The following is a 23,266-nucleotide window of genomic DNA, read 5'->3' as shown; positions in this document are numbered from 1 at the left end:
TTTCAGTATTCAAAGCCATAAGAGATACATTGTAGAGGTATATAGAAAGCAGAAATAATTTATAATATTCATTTTGGTCTGTTGTTTTCTACACTCATCTTGAGAGACAAGGTTCATGATGCTTCATAAATTTTTTAAAAGTTTGGACAAATAATCCATGAGTTAGGACATACGATATCTTCAAGTACTAGATTCTCAAACTAGATGCCAGGTCATTCTTTTTCATTTCATTCATTTTTTTTTCCCTTTTATCCTACTCTTTGGGGGTCATCAGACCCAGAAGCTGAAGGATTGTGGTCCTGTCTTGATGTGCATTCGTCTCATGTCTAATTGGGGGCTGGACATGAGAGCCCTTCTATATGATTCTATAATCATGTGAGAATGTTACCCAGTTCAAGCTTGGTCTTCTCACCACCCAACAGGCCAGTTAACCAAGAGACAAGTTGTTGAGCTTGGGCTTCCCTGGTGGCTCAGCTGGTACAGAATCTGCCTGCAATGTGAGAGACCTGGGTTTGATCCCTGGTTTGGGAAGATCCCTTGGAGAAGGGAATGGCTACCCACTCCAGTATTCTGGCCTGAGGAATTCCATGGACTGTATATCCATAGGGTCTCAAAGAGTCAGACACTACTGAGTGACTTTCACTTTTTGCCTGCAATACAAGAGACCCTGGTTTGATTACTGGGTTGGGAAGACCTCCTGGAGAAGGGATAGGCTACCCACTCTAGTATTCTTGGGCTTTGCTGGCAGCTCAGCTGGTAAAGAATCCACCTGCAATGTGGGAGACCTGGGTTCGATCCCTGGGTTGGGATGATTCCCCTGGAAAAGGGAATGGCTACCCCCTCCAGTATTCTGGCCTGGAGAATTCCATGGACTGTATAGTCCTTGTGGTCACAAAGAGTCAGACATATGACTGAGCAACTTTTGCAAGGTGTTGAGGCATGGAATACAATGACAGAGAAGATGGAAGACTGATGTCTCAAAATAACCATCTTGTCAGGGGTCTGGATGCCAGGTTCTTTTATAGGGCAGAGAGAGAGGGAGGAGTTGAGCAATTAAAGATATTATCTTGCAAATATCTCCTGGAATGGCCAACCTCTGGAAGGGTTGCCTTAACTTCTTTAAACTTCTTTAGGCAGAGGGACAGGGTTCCCTGGTGCAGGTTATTATGTGTGATTATAATGACAAAAGCAATGAAAAACAAAGGTTAAAGTCAAAGAAACAGATCTCATGGAGTCAGATTTGGCTCTCACCTGCAAGAACATCTCTCTCATCCCCTAAAACTGTAGCATAGACCTTGGAAAGCTTCACTTTCCACAGAATCCATTATGTGTCCCAAATGTGCCACTTCATGGCCCTTCACACACTGTATTCAGCAATCTCTTTCTCCAGCAGATCACAGCTGCCGCAGGGCTGGTCATCATCTCTTCCCTGGCATGGCATAATCAACCCTTGTTGCATGAAAACAAAGACTGGCTCAGATTCTTGTTCTATCTTATACACAGCCATTCAGTTAGTCTAGAGTCTAAATCCCAAAAAAGATGTCCTTTTCATTATAGGGAACTGGAATGCAAAAGTAGGAAGTCAAGAAACACCTGGAGTAACAGGCAGATTGGGCCTTGGAGTACAGAATGAAGCAGGGCAAAGGCTAATAGAGTTTTGCCAAGAGAACACACTGGTCATAGCAAACACCCTCTTCCAACAACACAAGAGAAGGCCCTACACATGGACATCACCAGATGGCCAACATTGAAATCAGATTGTTTATATTCTTTGCAGCCAAAGATGGAGGAGCTCTACACAGTCAGCAAAAACAAGACCAGGAGCTGACTGTGGCTCAGATCATAAACTCCTTATTGCCAAATGCAGACTTAAATTGAAGAAATTAAGGAAAACCACTAGACTATTCAGGTATGACCTAAATCAAATCCCTAACCATTATACAGTGGAAGTGAGAACTAGATTTAAGGGACTAGATCTGATAGACAGAGTGCCTGATGAACTATGGACAGAGGTTCATGATATTGTTCATGAGACAGGATCAAGACCATCCCCAAGAAAAATAAATGAAAAATGGCTGTCTGAGGAGGCCTTACAAATAGCTGTGAAAAGAAGAGAAGCGAAAAGCAAAGGAGAAAAGGATAGATATACCCATTTGAATGCAGAGTTCCAAAGAATAGCAAGGAGAGACAAAGTCTTCCTCAGTGATCAGTGCAAAGAAGTAGAGGAAAACAACAGAATGGGAAAGACTAGAGATCTCTTCAAGAAAATTAGAGATACGAAGAGAACATTTCATGCAAAGATGGGCTCAATAAAGGACAGAAATGGTATGGACCTAACAGAAGCAGAAGATATTAAGAAGAGGTGGCAAGAATACACAGAAGAACTGTACAAAAAAAGATCTTCATGACCCAGATAATCACAATGGTGTGATCACTCACCTAGAGCCAGACATCCTGGAATGTGAAGTCAAGTGGGCCTTAGGAAGCATCACTACGCACAAAGCTAGTGGAGGTGATGGAATTCCAGTTGAGCTCTTTCAAATCCTGAAAGATGATGCTGTGAAAGTGCTGTACTCAATATGCCAGCAAATTTGGAGAACTCTGCAGTGGCCACAGGACTGAAAAAGGTCAGTTTTCATTCCAATCCCTAAGAAAGGCAATGCCAAAGAATGCTCAAACTACCACACAATTGCACTCATCTCACATGCTAGTAAAGTAATGCTCAAAATTCTCCAAGTCAGGCTTCAGCAATACATGAACAATGAACTTCCAGATGTTCAAGCTGGTTTTAGAACTGGCAGAGGAACCAGAGATCAAATTGCCAATATCCAGTGGATCATGGAAAAAGCAAGAGAGTTCCAGAAAATATCTATTTCTGCTTTATTGGCTATGCCAAAGCCTTTGACTGTGTGGATCACAATAAACCGTGGAAAATTCTGAAAGAAATGGGAATACCAGACCACCTGACCTACCTCTTGAGACTCTGTATGTAGGTCAGGAAGCAACGGTTAGAACTAGACATGGAACAACAGACTGGTTCCAAATAGGAAAAGGAGTACATCAAGGCTGTATATTGTCACCCTGCTTATTTAACTTATATGCAGAGTAAATCATGAGAAATGCTGGTCTGGATGAAGCACAAGCAGGAATCAAGATTGCCGGGAAAATTATCAATAACCTCAGATATGCAGATGATACCACCCTTATGGCAGAAAATGAAGAAGAACTAAAGAGCCTCTTGATGAAAGTGAAAGAGAAGAGTGAAAAAGTTGGCTTAAAGCTCAACATTCAGAAAACGAAGATCATGGCATCTGGTCCTATCACTTCATGGCAAATAGATGGGAAACAGTGTCAGCCTTTATTTTTGGGGGGCTCCAAAATCACTGCAGATGGTGACTGAAGCCATGAAATTAAAAGATGCTTACTCCTTGGAAGGAAAGTTATGACCAACCTAGACAGCATATTAAAAAGTGGAGACATTAATTTGCCAACAAAGGTCCATCTAGTCAAGGCTATGGTTTTTCCAGTAGTCATGTATGGATGTGAGAGTTGGAGTATAAAGAAAGCTGAACACCGAAGAATTGATGCTTTTGAACTGTGGTGTTGGAGAAAACTCTTGAGAGTCCCTTGGACTGCAAGGAGATCCAACCAGTCCATCCTAAAAGAGATCAATCCTGAGTGTTCATTGGAAGGACTGATGTTGAAGCTGAAACTCCAATACTTTGGCTACCTGATGCGAAGAACTGACTCATTTGAAAAGACCCTGATGCTGGGAAAGATTGAGGGTGGGAGGAGAAGGGGACAACAGAGGATGAGATGATTGGATGGCATCACCGACTCAATGGACATGAGTTTGAGAAACTCCAGAAGTTGGTGATGGACAGGAAGCCTGGCATGCTGCAGTCCATGGGGTTGTAAAGAGTCAGACACAACTGAGCAACTGAACTGAACTGAACTGAAGAGTCAGTCATGTAGATAGTTAAAAATTAGCCAGTATCTTGGTCTTCCAAAACATAAGCCGACCTAAAGGTGTCACAATCGTTTGTATTTATAATGTTTCTCAATCAGCTATAGGCGTGTGTGTGACACCTGGGGCTGCAGAGTCGTAATCATACGTGCTTTTGGCTCTTTGACAGACAGAAACACGCCCTGTTTGTTGTTGTTGATGGTGGTGACAGGTGCCCCAAATCAAGGTAGGAACTTAATAACAGCTGCTGTTGACAAAGTAGCAGGGCTGATGTTTAAACACTCAGGGTTATATCTGGTCACTGAATCTTAGAGTTAAGAGTGAATTAAAACAATTCATTCATTAGGGATTTTGTTTACCTATAATGGGATGTCTAATTAATAGGGCTTAAACAAGGTAGCAGCCCATTTTTCTTTCAATCTAGGATTGGTGTACCAGCTGCTCAAGGAAGTCTTATAGTTGGTCATAGGATGGCTGCTAAAGCTCCAGTCATCAAATGTGCATTTTAAGTGTGAAAAAGGGAAAAGAACTCTCATAAAAAAATAATCCTCTTTGATAGACCAACTCAACAACTTCGTGGGCCAAGACTACATAGTTATGGCTACGCCTCTCTGAAGGAACACTAAAAAATACAGTTTTTTGGTTGGGTACTTGTCTTACAAACACAGATGGATTTCTGTTAGAGGGAAAGAGAAGAGAAAGAATACTGTATAGGCAACTAGCCCCCATCCTCTCCTTTGGCTCCTCAGACATACCCTTCTTTCTGTATATGGAATAGACTCTCTATTATCAAGAGAGAAGGCTCTGAAGCCTCATATAGTTGGCAAGATTAGAGACCTGGGTTTCTGGGGGCCGGGGAGGGGTGGGTTTAGGGTCCTCTGCATCAGTTCTGGATACAACTCCTTGCAACTGAGCGGTGACACATCTAACCTATAGTGCTGGGGAGATATAAAATAGTTACAATAAAAAAATTTGCTTTATAAAAGGAGATATGGAAAACAGAGCAGTCACTGTTCTTAGCAGTGACAATGCCTTATTCCAGTGGCAAAAATTCCTGTTCCTTGCCCTCCATGACCCTTGCCTCTCTCTAGGAGTTATTCATCATTCATTGTCTTCCAAGACCACTTCTGGGGTGGGCACGGGGAGGACACCTTCTCCAGGGCTATACACATCATCAAGTCTACTTCTTAAGGATGAGAATGGCTGCAAATCAGATTGCGGTCTTTTGACAATAGAGTTCCCTCCAAACTTAGTAGGCTTTCCTGGCCAATTCCTGATGACTTGTTTCCTTTAGTTTCTAGTTTATGAGTTCTGCCCATGTCCCTACACTTACTGTCTGCTGCATAATGTATGCTGCTGGTCGTTGCTGAAACAGTGACCTCCAGTGGGTGATCACACCCTTGGCAGCAGCCTTACAACTTCTGTCTGATGGGGTTCCACCCACCCCTTTCTAATCAAGCAAACTGTCTGCCCCCTGCCAGGGTCCAGGTGCGGGCCTCTCAGGCAGCAGATTGCAGGCTCAATGTTGAGCATGCCTTCTTAACAGAGTGGTATTTCTTCCCATCTCACTTGCCAGCTGAGTTGAAGAACTCAGGACTTTGCTAGGACTGAAAAAGCACCACCAATATTTTAAATTTTTCCTACCAACTTCTTTAACACCACAGCTTTAGTCAACAAATCTGTGACATTCCACTGCATAGCAGCTGCCAGATGGACCAAATACTTCATAGAAGAGCAAGGGGCACCTTTTCAGCCCACAGTATCTAAGTCCTAGGCGTCTGCCTCCCTCCCTCCCTTGCTTATCTAGTTCCACATTTTAGGTTCTGTTACTTTAATTTTACTTATTTATCTATCTCTCTATCTTTTAGCCACACCACCCAGCATACAGGATCTTAGTTCCCTGACCAAGGATTGAACCCATGCCTCTTGCAGTGAAAGCCCAGAGTCTTAACCATTGGATCACCAGGGAAGTCCCAGCTTCTGTTACGTTTAGTTTCCCCACTTTTAGGTACCACGCTGTACATTCGTTTGGAGTTTAATTCAGCTAATTTGTTGGATTTTGAAAAATCCAAATAATAGTGATTAAACAAAGTGTTGTTGTTAAGTATCTAAGTCATATCCAACTCTTTGTGAGCCCATGGACTATAGCTTGCCAGGCTTCTCTGTCTGTGGGATGGGTAACCATCTCTTTCTCCAGGGGATCTTTCCAACCCAGGGATCGAACCCATGTCTCCTGCATTGGCAGGCAAATTCTTTACCACTTAGCCACCAGGGAAGCCCTGATTAAATGGCTGCTGCTGCTGCTGCTAAGTCACTTCAGTCGTGTCTGACTCTGTGCGACCCCATACATGGCAGCCCACCAGACTCCACCGTCCCTGGGATTCTCCAGGCAAGAACACTGGAGTGGTTGCCATTTCCTTCTCCAATACATGAAAGTGGAAAGTGAAAGTGAAGTCACTTAGTCGCGACCCACCAGGCTCCTCCGTCCATGGGATTTTCCAGGCAAAAGTACTGGAGTGGTTTGCCATTGCCAAACAGCATAGGGGGTTATTTTTCCTTCCACGTCTGCTCTTAAGGAATGCCACTGTGAACCCCACCCAGGATTTCCACTTTCATCTCATTGGCCAGAACACTGTTGTAGAGCTCTTTGTTATCTCCTCCAAGAGAGGCTGGGTAGATGGATACATCACCACACCCAGGAACATACAGGAAGAAAGAGAGAAGGGTCATTAGGTAGACAGCCACAGCTTCTGACTTCACCTGCTTGTTGATCTTAGAAGGTCCGATGGTGGCGAGCAGAGTTCCCCAGGCAGGGTGCCTGGGTAAGTCCGGTGCAAGTGCAAAAGGGCGAGGTTGTCAGGACCAGGCAGGGAGGTGCTGATGTAGAGAGGAGCAAGGCCCTGGCCCACGAGGCGGGGTTCTAGTCCTGGAACTGTTACTTATTGTGAGAGCTCAGGCGTTTAATTAGCCTCTCTGTTTCTGTTCTTTTTTCTTAGCCTTTAAAAACTGCAAACTAACAATACCTCCCTGCAGTAATGTTGGGAAAATTAAATAACAGAATCAGTGGAAAGGGCTCATTTAGAACAATGTCTGATACATGGTGATGCTCAGAAAATGTTAGTCTGTAGCCCATGTTGGTAAAATGGATGCCCTTGTTTTGTAAGGTGGTTGTGGGAGAATGAACAAGACAGGGATGAAGCAGCCAGCACCGACCCTTTCCCCCTTCTCCTTGTAGCCAACAGTCCTTTCTCTCCCGGCTCTGATCTCAGGGTCTTTGCACTTGGGGTTCCCTCAGCAAAAACAGCCTTCCCACAGATACTCTCTCCCCTCCACCTCTCACTTCATTCAGGTCTCTTCCCCAGGGTCCTTTCCTAATCCCCTCCCATACCCGTTCCTCCAGGGCCTCTGACGCTGCTGTAATTCTCTTCCCAGTGCTAATCACCATGTGACCTTACCCTATTCCATGGTTACCAGCGCGCCTTCCTCAGAACACAAGCTTCTTGAGGCTCAGTGGGAATGTCGTCTGTTTTGTCCTGGGCTCAGCACAGGATGGGCACTCACTGAACCTCTGTTGAATAAGTCAGTAGTCAATATTTAATCCACATTGGTTTCCTTTTAAAACGTAAGCATTTTCTAAAAGTCAAAAGAGGAACCCAGTCTGGTAGGAAGAAAGACTAGATGGAGGTGGAGGAATTTAAACTTAGCAGAGGTCAGAACAGGAGAACATTTAGAAGCCAGGACAGTTGGAAGAGAGTGTTGGTACAGGACAGCCCAGTGTCAATCAGATTTTGAGGCAAGATCTGGATAAGCCAGGAGACCTCTTCACATCCCCCCCTTAGGCTCAGGATTTAGCCTTGGGTTTCATGTGACAAATGATGGCTTTCACTCAGTTCAGGATTTTTTTTTTCATTGTTAGCCCCCTCCTCTCGCCCCGGAGAAAATTTTAATTTAATTTCAATTGTAACACACACAATTAAATGCTACGAAATAAGTGTCAGGTGGGATTGAGGATCACAGCAGAAAGAGGCATTAATCATTATAATCTCTAAATTTTGTGGATGACGTCACCCTGCTGAGAATACATGGCTCAGCTCAAAGGAGATCCAAGAACGGTGGTCGATTCTAACACCATATCAATAAGTTAACTCAGGGACAGAAGCATTTATTTGGAACGTTAAGGCTGTCAGCTTCAAGTTACTCAAAATTAATTTAAATTATCACAGCTATTTGCTTGAGATGGGAAACTAATTGGAGGATTAAGCATGGTAGATAAAAGTGAACTGCACCGTTGCGGTGGCTCTCCAAGTCCACAGATCCTACTCCCTCTTAAAATGGGTCGATCTTCAAGATGAGCTTTTAGACCTTAACACATACCAGTCATGGAGGGATATTGGTATTTGTAATGATTGGCAGACTTCTGTGTCTTCTCTGTGTCAGCATTCTGTTCACTGAGATATTTGGTACTGGATTGTTTTGTGGGATATGGTGAACATACCACATTTCTCCCAGTAGCGTTGTAAGAGCCTGTGTCTTTGCATATGCCCCGAGTCATCTCAGATCGTTGCAGTGGATGGGAATGCCTCTATGCCCACAAAAAGAGTAGAAAAACCCACAAAAGGAGTTGATCAAATAGGGAGCTAGAAATATTACTGGTTAAATTCCAAGCTTTAGGTACAGAATTGAAAGGTTATATAGTTCGTGAATAACTTCAATAAGATTAACTAAGTCTCTTGACAGTGTCTGTACATTTGAAATCATTTTTCCTTTTCTGAAAACTCCACTGTCCAGAGGGTGGACTCCCAGCAGCCATGTTGATACCTTGTGACCACACCTCCTTGGCCATAACTGATGGATGGACTCCTGATGGACAAATGATCCAATCCAAGCCAGTCAACTGTATTCACTGCCAATGTACTAATTAACAACTTTTGAGTTACAAAGAGCAGGGGAAAAAAGGTTTTTTTCTCTAAGTTGTTAAAATGTTCAAATATAATGTGTTACAAAGATCAATGTTGTTGTTCAGTTGCTAAGTTGTGCCCAACTTTTGGCGACCCCATGGACTGCAGCACTTCGGGTTTCCTTCTCCTTCACTGTCTCCAGGAGTTTGCTCAAACTCACATCCATCGAGTCGGTGATGCCATCCAGCCATCTCATCCTCTGTCGTCCCCTTCTCCTCCTGCCCCCAATCCCTCCCAGCATCAGGGTCTTTTCCAATCAGTCAACTCTTCACATGAGGTGGCCAAAGTATTGGAGTTTCAGCTTCAACATCAGTCCTTCCAATGAACACCTAGGACTGATCTTTAGAATGGACTGGTTGGATCTCCTTGCAGTCCAAGGGACTCTCAAGAGTCTTCTCCAACACCACAGTTCGAAAGCATCAATTCTTCAGCACTCAGCCTTTTTTACGGTCCAACTCTCATGTCCATACATGACTACTGGGAAAAACCATAGCTTTGACTATACAGACCTTTGTCAGCAAAGTGATGTCTCTGCTTTCTAATATGCTGTATAGATTTTGCTTTTCTTCCAAGGAGCAAGCGTCTTTTAATTTCATGGCAAGTTTTCATTTATTTATACATCTCCCACTAGACTATGAATGCCTGTAGGACAGGGAATTTACCTTTTGACAATATATTCAAGTGCCAAGTTCAAGGTCTGTTTCTCAGTATACGTTCATATGTTAGATACATGTTGAAAAAAGTGGAAAAGAAGTGAAAGTGTTAGTTGCTCAGTCACATCCAATGCTTTGTGACCACAAAGACTGTAGCCTGCCAGGCTCATCTGTCAATGGGATTTCCCAGGCAAGAATACTGGAGAGGGTAGCCATTCTCTTCTCAAGGCAACTGAGAAGATAGATTCTTTACCATCTGAGTCACAGGGAAGCCGTAAATGCATGCTGCATAAATACAGCCTGACATCGAGGGGGAAAATTCTCTATTGCTCTTAAGTTTGGGTCTCTTCACTTATTTTCCAAATGAACATCTAACCCAATATGTTTAACTCTTGTTTTCACATGTATGGAACCATCTAAACTGTGACTAACACCTTGAATCTTTAAAATTTTAATTTTAAAGAATCTTTTTAAAAATAGTTTAAATTATTGAGAGTCTACAAGGTGACAGACACTATGCTGGGGTGGGGAGTGTATTGATGAACCAGACATTGTCACTGTACTTGAGACCCTCTCTGTGGAGCACGAGAAGCCTTAGGGACCATTTAACTCAACTTTCTCATTTTACAGATGAGTAAACAGAGACTCCTAAGAGTTGTTCAGCCTGATGGAAAATGTTTTGATTTATTCATAAGACTTTAATATGTCTGTGTGGAGTTACTGTTCAGTGAGAGGTGTTACTTATTTGGGCCAAATAAATTTATTTTTGTCCATGTATGGATTATCTTTTCTTTGATCTTGCCTTTCTTTTTAATAGGTGCATGATTATGTAGACAATATTTACTAAGCTTTTGATTTATAAGGAACCAGTTAATAGCTGGCACTCCAGTTCTCTGGAAACTCACAGCCTACTCTACTAGAAATTTCTTTACGGTTCCTGAGGAATAAGGTCATTTATTCTTGACATGGCTTCTGACACCTCTCCCATTTGTTATTATTCCTTGTTAAATCACTTCCTGAGAAGGCTTGAGAATGTTTCCATCTTAGATGGCATGGTTTATATTGACTTTCTCTGGCTGAAAGTGAAGTTCTAAGAAGAGACTGAAAGGGGTAATTTTTCTGTGTTTACAGAGGATGGAGGTGAAAATCTCTTTGGAGGAGAAGGAGAATTGGCCAGGGAGTTCAATTAACCTTGCACTGGGAGGGATGGATTGTACGCTGGGCACTCTGCATGTTTGGGCAGGGGAGGGGAGGGGAGAGGGGATGTCACTGCCACCCTCGCACAGGAGGCTGCAGTAGCCACGTGCACTGAGTGAGCCACATACCCAGGACAAATGAAGGCGTGGTCAGGGCTGCTCACCCAGAAACCTGGAGAAGCATCTCTCTGCAGGAGACAGCTTTGGGGTTGGCCTCACATAGGTTGGTTTCAACAGTTTGCCAAAGAAAAAGAAGAGAGGAGACTAAAAGCTGGAGGCTGTAAAGAGACACGATTCTGTTTGAATGTACATGACGAAGCCAGGACCCCAGCTAAGCTTAGGACTCGCAGTGGTTTGGGGGAAAGCCACGTCTCCCTGTGGTGTTGACCGGCTTTTCCTCTTGGTCGTACTGTCGAGCAGAGCTCTGGAACGGAGAGACCTCCTGTGCATGCACTTGGGCCCATCAAGGCAAATGGACATAGATCTGAACTTCCTAGGAATGTGAGCTCTTCAATATGTCCAGCACCCCTCTGCAGTCTTCTGGGGAGTCTTGTCACACAGCCTTCGGGGTGGATGTGAGTTTGATGGGACTTGTGAGTCCCATGTGAGTTTGACTCTTGCCTGGAAAATCCCATGGACAGAGGAGCCTGGAAGGCTACATGCAGTCCACGGGGTCGCTGAGGGTCGGACACGACTGAGCAACTTCACTTTCACTTTTCACTTTCCTGCATTGGAGAAGGAAATGGCAACCCACTCCAGTGTTCTTGCCTGGAGAATCCCAGCGGCGGGGGAGCCTGGTGGGCTGCCGTCTATGGGGTCACACAGAGTCGGCCACGACTGAAGCGACTTAGCAGCAGCAGCAGCAGCAGTCCTGGCAAAAGTTATCTCATTTCCTTACTGATCAGGGAAATGTCCTGGGGAAGGTCAGCGTTTCAGAGTGTTCTTATCTGGGGGAAGGGTGTGTGTGTGTGTGTGTGCATGCATGTGTGCATCCATGCATTTGCGTATCTGTGTGTGTCTGCGTGTGTGCATCTGTGCATACACCTGTCTGTGTGCATCTGTTTCTGTGTGTCCCTGTGTGCATTCGTGTATCTCTATGTGTCTGTGCATCTCTGTACGACAGTGTGTGTATACACCTATGTGTACATCTGTGTGTACATCTGTCTGTATGTATCTGTGTTTCTGTGTGTGTCTGTGCACCTCTGTATGAGTATGTCTCTGTGTGTGCATCTCTACATGAGTGAGTTTGTGCATGTGCACAACCATGCATCTGTGTATCCGTGTGCATCTGCGCATCTCTGTATGACAGTGTGTGCGTGTATTTCTGTATCAGTGTATGTGTGCATGTTCACACAGGGTGGAGGGAACACAGCAATGGGATGGGGAGGGGCACTGGGTCCCTGACTCAAAAAGCAAGCACCCTTCTTCCGTAATGCTCTCCTGCCACGTGTTCTATCTGAGAAGGCTCACTGTTGTAACAGGAGTTTTTGTTTTTTCCCCTCCCAGGTGTGAACAAATCCAGGGGAGGTCACCCTGTCACTGCTGGAGGAACACCTCATTTCCAGGTCCTCCGCACGAGCCCGACTGGGAAATTAACCAAGCAGGGACTGGTCGGACACTTCCTTCCTTTCCTCATTGACGCTCCGGGCCCAGCGATTGTTCCCCTGTTGCTCTGATTGTGAACCGTCCTCCTCTTGCCAAAGCAAACAGCCTGGACTGGAGGAGGAGTTCCTCAGGCCTGTCTGCCAGCCTGAACATGAACGCAGGCCGAGCAGACGACAGCCCGCGTTCCCCAGGGACGTGGGGCCCTGCGGGGCCTGGCCCTCAGGAGCAGGTCCTCTCATGATGCTGGCGCCTGGGAGTGAGCACCATGCCCATCACCCAGGACAATGCTGGGCTGCACCTGCCCCTCCTCTACCAGTGGCTGCAGAACAGCCTGCGGGAGGGTGGGGATGGCCCAGAGCAGCGCCTCTGCCAGGCGGCCATCCAGAAACTGCAGGAGTACATCAGGCTGAACTTTGCTGTGGACGAGAGCTCCATCCAGCCCGACCGCAGCCCCCTGGGATGGAGATCTGCACCGTGTACCTCACCAAGGAGCTGGGGGACGCGGAGACTGTGGGCCTCAGTTTTGGGAATATCCCTGTGTTTGGGGACTATGGGGAAAAGCGCAGAGGGGGCAAGAAGAGGAAAACGCACCAGGGCCCTGTGCTGGATGTGGGCTGCATCTGGGTGACGGAGCTGAGGAAGAACAGCCCAGCCGGGAAGAGTGGGAAGGTGCGCCTGCGGGATGAGATCCTCTCCCTTAACGGGCAGCTGATGGTCGGAGTTGATGTCAGTGGCGCCAGGTGAGTGGGGGAGCACCAGCCGGCAGTGGGGGGCGGATGTGGGACCCTTGTGGCTCACTTATGCCTGATGCTGAGGGCTGCGAGTCCTCCCGTGGTGAGAAGCCAACAGCATTTATCCTATGGAGGGAAACTACACACTCTTGAGATTTTGCGGTATTTATAGGTTTGTTTTGCTTCATTCTCTCTTAGAAGACTCAGGCTCAGAGTTTGTCCTTTTTTCTCGAAACTTGGGGTAAGAAAGAAAAGAAATAGTACATGATAAGAGGATGAGAAGTATTACATTGAGGGAGACCCTCTTTTCTACTCAACCCAGCATCTTACCTCAAACCGGAAGGCCATAGGTTGGGTCCTGGGTATGTTTTCATCTGCCTGTCCCTATGACCTTTGCCACCAACTCACAATTCAGAAGCCTCTTGAGATGCTTAGAAATGTCTTTAGACCACCACCCTGCCATTTCCTCGTCCTGGGAAGATCCCCTTGGATCTCATCTCAATGAACATATTTCTGTTTTCTACCCATGTGGCCACTTACCATGGCAGTAAGTTATGGTTGGACTGTTTTGTTGTTTCTTGAGTGAATTATGGTTCCCAAGACCACCTTCAGCTTCTATGATTCACTAGGAGAACTCACAGAACTCAGAAAAGCTATTATACTCATGGTTATAGTTTTATTACAATGAAAGGAATCAGATTAAAATCAAAGGCGCATAGCATCCAGGAGAGACCAGGAGCAAGCTTCCAGTTGTCCTCTCCTGGTAGAGTTATGCAGAAGTACTCAATTCTCCCAGCAGCAATGTGTGACCACATATGTGGAGTACTGGGGAGGACTGAAGAGCTCACCCAAGTCTTAGTGTTTTTATTGGGGGTTAGTTAGTCACCTGGAGAAGGAAATGGCAACCCACTCCAGTGTTCTTGCCTAGAGAATCCCAGGGATGGGGGAATCTGGTGGGCCTCTGTCTATGGGTTTGCACAGAGTCAGACACGACTGAAGCGACTTAGCAGCAGCAGTTAGTCACCTAGACACCCCAAGCCTGTGTAGCTGACCTTTGTTACTAAGTATCTGGTCCTTCCAGAAGTCAAACTAATACCACATCATCCGAGGCCCCCACCAGAGATCACATTATTAGCATAAACTGTCTGGTGTGGCCAGAGGCCTCAGCTTTATAATAACACTCTGTTGCTGTTCAGTCGCTCAGTCATGTCTGACTCTGCGACCCCATGGACTGCAGCACGTCAGGCTTCCCTGTCCTCCACTGTCTCCCAGAGTTTGCTCAGACTCATGAAATAGGAAACAGGCCTGTGGGTGTTCTAAGATGCACCCAGAATTTTTTTTAGTCAAGTATGGTAAGACATGCAGACAGAGGAACAACTGTCTCAAAGGAAGGACTTTATACCCCAGATGCCTAGAGGTGGGAGGCGCAGCACTGTGTGCAGAGCCACAGGGGAGGCACCAGCCTTGGTCAGGAGGCTGAGGGTGGGAGGGGAGAACAGGGCCCAAAGCCTTTATTAGGGGTTTCCGGGGAGAGACTGAGTGAGATGCAGTAGGTACACTGAGGAACCTTAGGATAGGATAACTTTAGTAATTTCGGCAAGCTCTGAGCTATAGGGGTGCTCTCCAGTTGTCTAGTTCCTGACCCCGGCTAATTTAGACAGGGGAATAGAGACTTGATATGTGGTGCTGGTGGTGGTGGTTTGGTTGCTAAGTTGCATCTGACTCTTGCGACCATGTGGACCATAGCCTGCCTGGCTCCTCTGTCCATGGGATTGCCATGGACAATGCCATGGGTTGCCATTTCTTCTCCAGGCTTGATGTGTGAGAGTTGGTTAAAAGAGACAGTTGGGATTTGAGCTCTGGACTGGTTGGATAATATTATTGATATCAGAGGCACACTCCTCAAGAGACTTGTTTGCTAGCTCTAGGAGTTAGCTGCCCCTGATGGATAGGAGGGGCAGTCTCTCCAGGATCAAGTCTCCAAATGCCAGAGCATTGAGAATACTGGAACTAAGGGAACAGCCAGTGTACTGGGCTCTGAATATTTTCCATGGCTAAAGGAGTAAATCCTCCAAACAAAACTTTTTCACTAGGCAACAGTCATGGCTCTGAAATTCCCTTCTCTAAGGGGCTGTTATGTACGCCAGGTGATGAAGGGCTAGGTGAAAGAAAGTCTACCCAGGAGGTCCCCAGGTATAGGCATGGAAGAAGGAGAAGGCCAAACCCTCTGCTTAATCTTCAAAACATAAAAGTGAATCAGGCAGTGAGACAAGGGCTCCTGGAGTCCTGGTCTCCCAGTGCCCAGAACAACCAGGACATTCACAAGACAGGAGAGAAAAAGACTGGGTCGATTTTTCAAGATTGACTCCTTAGTTGTCTGGCATAATTATAACAAAAACCATTTATTGAGCAGTTACGGCTCTAGGGACTCTCGCCACTGTCATTTACTACCTACTACAACTCTACATAAGGGCTTCCCTGGTGGCTCAGATGGTGAAGATCTGCCTGCAATGTGGGAGACCAGGGTTTGATCCCTGGGTTGGGAAGATCACTTGGAGAAGGAAATGGTAACCCACTCCAATATTCTTGCCTGGAGAATTCCATGGACAGAGGAGCCTGGCGGGCTACAGTCCATAGGCTTGCAAAGAGTCTGAAGTGGCTGAGCATGAACAGGAGCCCAACTCTGTAAAGGACAGCTTAAGATGAGAACCTTGACCACAGAGAGGGCATGTGGCTTACACAAGGCCGCCTGGGAAAGAGGCAGAACCAACTGTGAACTTGAGCCCAGCCGCCGCCACAGCCTGGTCTGTGCTCTTGAGCCCTGTTCTGAACCACCTCAAATCTCGGGTCCTTGTCATGCCGTCTGGTGCTCAATTTCATGGATGGTTTACAGCTTCACAAAGTACCTCCTCGACATAATCATAGACAAAAGGGCAGTAAGTGACGAGAACAAACTCTAAGGCTCCTACTTAACCAAATAGACAAGGAAAACAGAAGCCGCTCCCTGTTCTCCCCTACCATCTCTTATGTAAGGAACTCAATTTTCATATAAACCTCCTTTGGCAAACTTACATCTAGCCTGAACTTGAGGACTAGAAGCACTTTGAGATTAAGTGTCAAGGAGCTGAAAGTGTTTTGAACGTTCTCAACATATCCTTTTTCACTCTTTGTAACTAACTGTTTGCTTCAACACTAGATTTTCCCACATACCTATGTAGGTTTTGTCCTAAAAAAGTGGTGAGTGGGAATTTGGTTCTGCAGAAACCCCAATGTACCTCTCTCCCCCTCTGCAGACAGCCCCCTCAGTGACTGTATATTCACCATTACTTGTAAGCAACAGATTCCACGTGTCAACATGCTAACTTGCCTATCCCCCCACCAACATGACAAGTTGGAATATCACTTGGAATTATAATAAGAGGCACACTTTTGGGGCAAGCCATTCTGCCCCTTCTCTTGAGTGTGATGTTGAATTCAGAAATCTCTTAGATGATGTTATGGGTTGAATTATGTGTCATGCCCCTCCAGAGTCACCTGTTGAAGTCCTACCCTCCTCCCCACCCAGGACCTGAGACTGTGGCTTTGTTTGGAAGTAGGGTTGCTGTGGATGTATTTAGTGAAGATGAGGCCCTATGGGAATAGGGTCAGCCCCTGGTCCAGTATGACTAGCATCCTTATATAAAAGGCAGATCTGGGGACACAGACATGCACACAAGGAGAATGCCATGTGAAGGACGGGGTCAGGCTGCCACAAGACAAGGAACTACCAGAAGTTAAGAAGTTCTGTAGGGTCTATGGGGTCACAAAGAATTGGACAGTACTTAGTGAACAACAAGACAGGGACCTGGAACAGATATTTCTCCCATACTCAGAGGGAGTGTAGCTCTGCCAATGCCTTGATCTTGGACTGTCAGTGCCAGAATGAAAAGACAAATTTCTGTTGCTTCGGCTACTTGGTTTGTGGTACTTTATTGTGACGCTCTAGCAAACTAACACACGTGATATTTTGACCCTGTCACCTGCGGCTGGTCAGTTATTCAAACAATTTCCTCCCTGACAAGGTCACTCTGGAAACTTTACAGCATTGGGGATGTTTTTGGAAGAGGACACTCTGAAAATTGTGTGTGGGTTAAGTGTGGGAGGAGCAGGTGCAAAATGTAGAAGATGAGCTCATGGTTGGCTTATTTTAAAAATTAGCTTAGGGCAGTTCGGAAAGATCATCCCTGCAGGAAGAGCAGAGAATTCACAGCCATAGGTCTGACACCCGTCTGCAGCCCTAGAACCATTTTCAGAGCTTAACCTGAGAGCATCTCAAACTTATCCCCAAACCGCAGACCCCATTCTGCTCTCTCCCTGACTGACACTCCCAAGGTCTGCAGTTTGCTTCCAGGCTCCCCGCGTAGCTCTGGGAACCCCTCATGCTTTTGAGTCGTGACAGCATCACGGTGGAGTGAACTTCTTGAGAACTTTCTGAGGTGGGGAGGGGTACCAGTAATGGGTGCTATCACACGCCGCATCTTGCAGGCATGGCTGGTAAACACATGGAGGAAAGCTTTTGTTTGCAATTCTATCATACCTACTCCGGGGAAGATGAGGTTTTCTGGAATGTTCTATTTATATCTTTTTGGTGAAGGGAGAACTGGGAAGATTTTTTTACATTATTTCCTACAAGGAATACTTTGTAACCCTAGTCCCTCCCCTCCACCATCCCTCCCTCCCCTAGCTTTCTATAAGTAAAGCAGATCTGTTCCCTGAGGACAGATTGTTCCAAATTGGTAACAAGATGTGGAATTAATTAAAATACAACCCACACACCAAAACAAAAACAAGTAGCCTTTTCTGAAAAGTAAGAGGGCCCATGTTCCACTGAAAATATATTTTTTCAGGGTATCAAACTCAACTGGACTGTTTGGTACATGAGTGAATATGAGCAGGGCAGCACAGTGCAGAGAACACATGGGCCTGGGCGAGGCGGATCTGGCTTCTAGACCCATGTGCTGGCCGTGTGGGCAAATGACCTCAGCCATGCAAGGCTGATGCTTCCCCCAGCGGGATCGTTTAGTGGGTGAGCTGAGAAGATTTACTTGATGTCCTGAATAGGCCTCTGGCACATGTCGATGTTCAGTCAAAGGTAGCTTTTCACATCCTTCCTGGTTGGCCTCAGGCTACCTGAACCCAGGGCACAGCCTGAACTAAGAAAAGGCCTTTGAGTTTGAAGGGCAGCATCCGTGTGCATGCTTAGTCGCTCGGTCGTGTCAGCAACGCCCCCATGGACTGTAGCCCCCCAGGCTCCTCTGTCCATGGGGATTCTCCAAGCAAGAATACTGGAATGGGTTGCCAAGCCCTCCCCTAGGGGATCTTCCCAACCCAGGGATCGAACCCAGGTCTCCAGTATTGCAGATGGATTGTTTACCCTCTGAGTCACCAGGGAAGCCCTTAAAGAGCAGAGAAGAGGCTAAAACTCTAGTTTGCTCAGCAGGAAAAGAGAGTAATCTTCAACCCAGAAATCAGGGTAATATTCAAACACTGAGTTACCTGTAATGGCGTGGGTATCAGCCTGTAGGAAACAATGCTGGTGCCTGCAGGAAAGGGTGCTGGAGCCGCTCAGGGCCAGACCGCACCTTTGAGTTACTGGGGTGTGAGATACATACATGGTCCATGGAGAGGGGCCAGGGTACTGGGCTGGCAGGAGGACCCAGGAGCTTAGGGACATTGGCCAACTAAGTCAGGAGAATTACTCCTGGGCTGACTAGCTGGATGTCAGCCCTGGCCAGAGGTAACCTTCAGCTCAGTACCACTGCCTTTAAATTGTGTGTAAAATTAAATTTAGGGTTGTTACAAGCTCAGACTCTGGTTACCCATGGCAACCCTGAGTTCTTCCTAGGTTATAGCAGATTTTAAACAGAGTGTCAGGAGGCTGCTAGAAGGTGTTACTTGGAGAAATGACTGCAGGTAGTGATGTAGGAGACTGCAGGAAGGAAGAATTGCCAATTATAGCTTTATAATGTAGTCTCTGGGGCCATTACACACAAGGGTCCTCCTGCCTACCTGAATATGCCCATAGGCACCCAGTGCTCTATTGGAGACTGTATGTATAGTAAGAGGTAGTCATCCTGATGACCTAGAACATTCAGGAAAGGTTAAATTATATTAGTTTGCTGTTTAAGGAGCCAGAGAAGCGTGTAATACACTTCTGAGAGATTTCCATTACGGAAGGTTAAAAGGAAAACAAGTTTCAGCATTTAAAATTCAATTATCTGGAAACTTCATCAAGTGGAACAGCCCGTTCCCAAAGGATGCGGTGTCCATGGAGCATTGCAAGGGTCTTGCATTCGTGCCCACTTCTTTCTTCTCTGCCTGCTTGCCCCACGTGCTGTTTCATTTCATGTCATGCTTTCTGGAAGGCAGCCCAGATTTCATCTGAGTCCTGTTTTCTCATAGTACCACGCAGGAAACTAAGGTTCTGGGAGGAGGTTTCCTGGGGTCAAGAGCAAGGACCAGAATTCAGGGCCTCTGACTCAAATTCTAGAACTTTTTCTTCAACACTATAGTAACCAATGAAATTAGATTTCCTTTTTTTTTTTTTTTTGCACTTTATTGTTGGTTGTAAGATACAAATTGAAAATCACATTTTCCTGCATATTTCTACATCCATTCTCTAAACGGATGGTAGTTACATCTAGAACCTTCCTTCTCAACAAGAGTTTAACTCTTAGCAGCTTCATCAGTGTGTAAGTGATGGCCATTGGACTGGGCTTTCCCTCCGGTCTTCCACACGTTTTCTGGGCAAGGCTGTGGACCATCCTCTGCCATCGCCTGCCACCTTGTGGTTGAAAATCAAGCACGGCACTAGGAGCTTTAAGAAGCTTATTATTAGGCTGTGCGGGTTTCTCAGCTGCGCCATTAGGATGTTTTCAGCCTTCAGAGCTCTCCTAGAATGGGAACATCTGAGCCATCCCTAAGCAGAGGGTGACTCAAGCACCATTCCCCCTCCTCTGGGTGCCTGGTCTCCTCGTGCTACCCCCAAGAGGTGCCCCCTCCTGACTACCCCCAGGGCAACCCCTCCCCACTACACTCAGAGCCCATGTGCCCTACAAGTAGACAAGTAGCTGATCTGATAAACCCACTTGTGCTTAGCTCTTGGTGACAGATGGTGGGGGGAAGTTGTCCGTCCCCAGCCCAACTCAAGTCTCCTGGAATCAGAAAGCCTCAGGGGAGGGTGAGTAGCAGGCAAAGCCAATGGCATGGATTCCTTTAGAAGCCTATCTTTGTGCACCCTCAATCACAGCCTGTAGGTAACTCCAGGGCCACTTACAGAGCATATTTTCAAGGTCTGTTTGTTCTTTTTTTTTTTTTTTTTAATTGGAGGATAATTGCTTTACAATGTTGTAGTGGTCTCTGCTACACTACAATGTGAATAAATATATAAAAATATATTATTTATATTTTATATATTTATGTATAATTTTATATTTTATATGTATATTATATAATATCATTTATATGCTTATATAAGTCTTTTTATATGTATATTATATATTATTTATATGCTTATATAAATATATATTTATATCTATGTCATAATTTTATATATATATATGTATTTTTATGTATATATCCCCTCCCTGGGTCTGTTCTTGTGAGGGGAGAGATTACATTAAAAGAGCCACTTTCTATGATTTAAAGAGAGGCAAATTTGCAGAGCTCCGTTCAGAGATGCTCTTTAACTTCAGCCCAGTAACCTGGTTCTCCTGGTAGCCCCATCAGAGCTGCTACTGGGGGACTGATTTCAACCATGGGAGATGGAAAACCCAAGTATTCTACTTGAGACACTCACTTTGAAACTCTTAGCTGTACTTGTGAGAATCATTGTAACTGTAAACCAGAAAGAGAAAGAAACGCTGGGAGCATCTCAGTGTGATCATAGTGCTACCAGCCTGACTTCGTATCCTTCTCTTTCTGGACACTCTGGGGCCATTTTCAAGAATTTTGACTCCTACTTCATTTTATGTCCAGATATTAAATAAGTGATAAATATTTTTATTCTCTCATTTTGAGCACCAGATGCCCCCAAGAGGTTTTCTTTTTCTAAAGGTGATTGTCCAAGCTTCAGCACCTGTTTCAGCCCTTGTCTCTCTTTGGTCTTCTGGAATGGAGACAGATGACCACATGGCCTGGCTTAGATGTCCCTAATTAACCTGTTTGCCAAGCCCAGAGGTTCAAAGGCTTGAATCCCTGTGTTTTGGGGTCCACCTAGTGGTTGCTGCCTTCTTGTAGGGGACAATATCTGATATCAGGACACATACGCGTGTGTATGTGCAGTGTATGTTTTTTGCAATTTATAATAAAACATGGGGCTCCCCTGGTAGCTTGGCTGGTAAAGAATCCGCCTGCAATGCAGGAGACCCTGGCTCAATCCCTGAGTTGGAAAGATGCCCTGGAGAAGGGATAGGACTCCGGTATTCTTGGGCTTCCCTGATGGCTCAGACAGTAAAGAATCGGCCTGCAATGCAAGAGACCTGGGTTCGATCCCTGCATCGGGAAGATCCCCTGGAGGAGGGCATGGCAACTCACTCCAGTATTCTTGCCTGGAGAAACCCCAGGGACAGAAGAGCCTGGTGAGCTACTGTCTATGAGGTCACAAAGAGTCAGACACGACCAAGTGACTAAGCCCACAGCACAAAACATGAGTTTTCAAAAGCTACGTATATGTCTTCATGAGACTCTTCTTTGTCTTTCTCCAAAGATTTTGAGAGTGTGAGTTAAGTTATGCTGTTTAAAATAAACGATGTGGAGATGTCACTGTTAATGGTGTTTTGGATGACAGGGCTTTCCAGTGTTGAAATGGAGAGAGCAACACCCAAAGGTGTGAGTATCTGGGTCTTTTGTACCTCTGGGTCACAGACAGCTAGAGGCAGGGGTGTCAGCAATAGTCTGATTAGCTGGCTTATCCCACCCAAAAAAGAATGATTCTATCATTTATAACATCTCTTGGACTTAAATTTAGCCTTTCCAGCCAGGTCTGGGGGATGGCAGAGGGAGATGGTGGGCTAGGCTCTTTCCTAAGCTGAAGTGTGTGTTTGCTGTGCCCTTTAAGCTGGACTTGAAGGCTAGTCCATTTAAATGGGGCTGGGATTTATTAAGAAACTTTTGACCTTTGGGGTCACAGATGTATTTTCACAAATGTCCCTGAAGGACATCTGAACTATTTTCAGGGGAAGAGGAAGTAGGTGTCTTTGAAAACTCAAGCTCCATTAAGTACAGGTCTCTGTCAAACTGCATGGCAAGTCTGGAGGGTTTTCCTGACTCAAGGGTTTTATTTAGTCCGCATGCTGGGAGGTCCTTGTCTGACCCAGCAGAACAGGCAGAGAGGGCATCAGTGGTAGTCACTGAAAATGGTTCTTGCTCTAGAAAGTTCGTCATCCAGGTGGGATGAGAAGATCCGTGGGGGAAGGGAAAAAGTTATTAACCTCTCAGGATATATTTTTATCTTAAAAAAATAAGAAATTGAGCTTGGCTAATATTTTAGATATGAGCCAGCATGGCATCCTTAATCTGTATGTCAGACCCTAGGAGGGTCCCATGTCCTGTGTGTTATGTGACGTATCCTGAGGGAAGAGATTGTGACCCACAAAGGCCTGCTCATTGATTAATTCACTTTTAACTCATTTCAAGGATCTGTAACTTATGTAGGCTCACTCAGAGAAGTAGGTTTATGAATTAAAGTATGTATTTTGTTGGATTTAAATTAGCTTTACCAAATGAACAGATAAACTAAAATTCTTGAGGGGCTAAAAAAGAAGATGAAAAATAATCAATGCAGGTGCAAGCAAACCATAAGGAAATGGCTGGGTTGACCCTTGCTTTCCTGCTGATATGTGCTCAACCACATTATAAGTTAAACCAATGACAAACTATTCAGATTGATAAGAAATCAGACAAAATAATTAAAGGTCAAAGCTTTCAAAAGACTATGTGAAACACAAATTTCCAGCCTCTGTTATTAAAGAAAAACCTCACCATAAGCATAGATTGTGCCTGGAGATAATCCCTAATGATGGTATAAGGCCGTAATAATTAGCAAGATATTTAAAATCTAAATATCAACCACATGCATACAAATAATTTTAAATGTTTTAGCAATGTTAAAAACTAT

The 23,266-nt window shown here is 45.3% G+C and overlaps 1 protein-coding gene across 1 annotated transcript in view; it reads left to right on the top strand.

Moving 5' to 3' along the window:
- Window positions 1-23,266, top strand: part of PDZD2 (PDZ domain containing 2) — a 412,595-nt gene that overhangs the window by 145,566 nt on the left and 243,763 nt on the right. The window contains 2 exon segments of the mRNA XM_070357681.1: window positions 12,281-12,822; window positions 12,825-13,119. Of these exon segments, the coding sequence (XP_070213782.1) occupies window positions 12,645-12,822; window positions 12,825-13,119 (473 nt within the window). The 5' untranslated portion in view covers window positions 12,281-12,644.

The sequence above is a fragment of the Bos mutus genome, chromosome 20, assembly GCF_027580195.1.
Source record: "Bos mutus isolate GX-2022 chromosome 20, NWIPB_WYAK_1.1, whole genome shotgun sequence".
Lineage (NCBI taxonomy): Eukaryota > Metazoa > Chordata > Mammalia > Artiodactyla > Bovidae > Bos > Bos mutus.
Note: the sequence above shows the minus strand (reverse complement) of the source record. Positions and strands in the feature narration are given on the sequence as shown.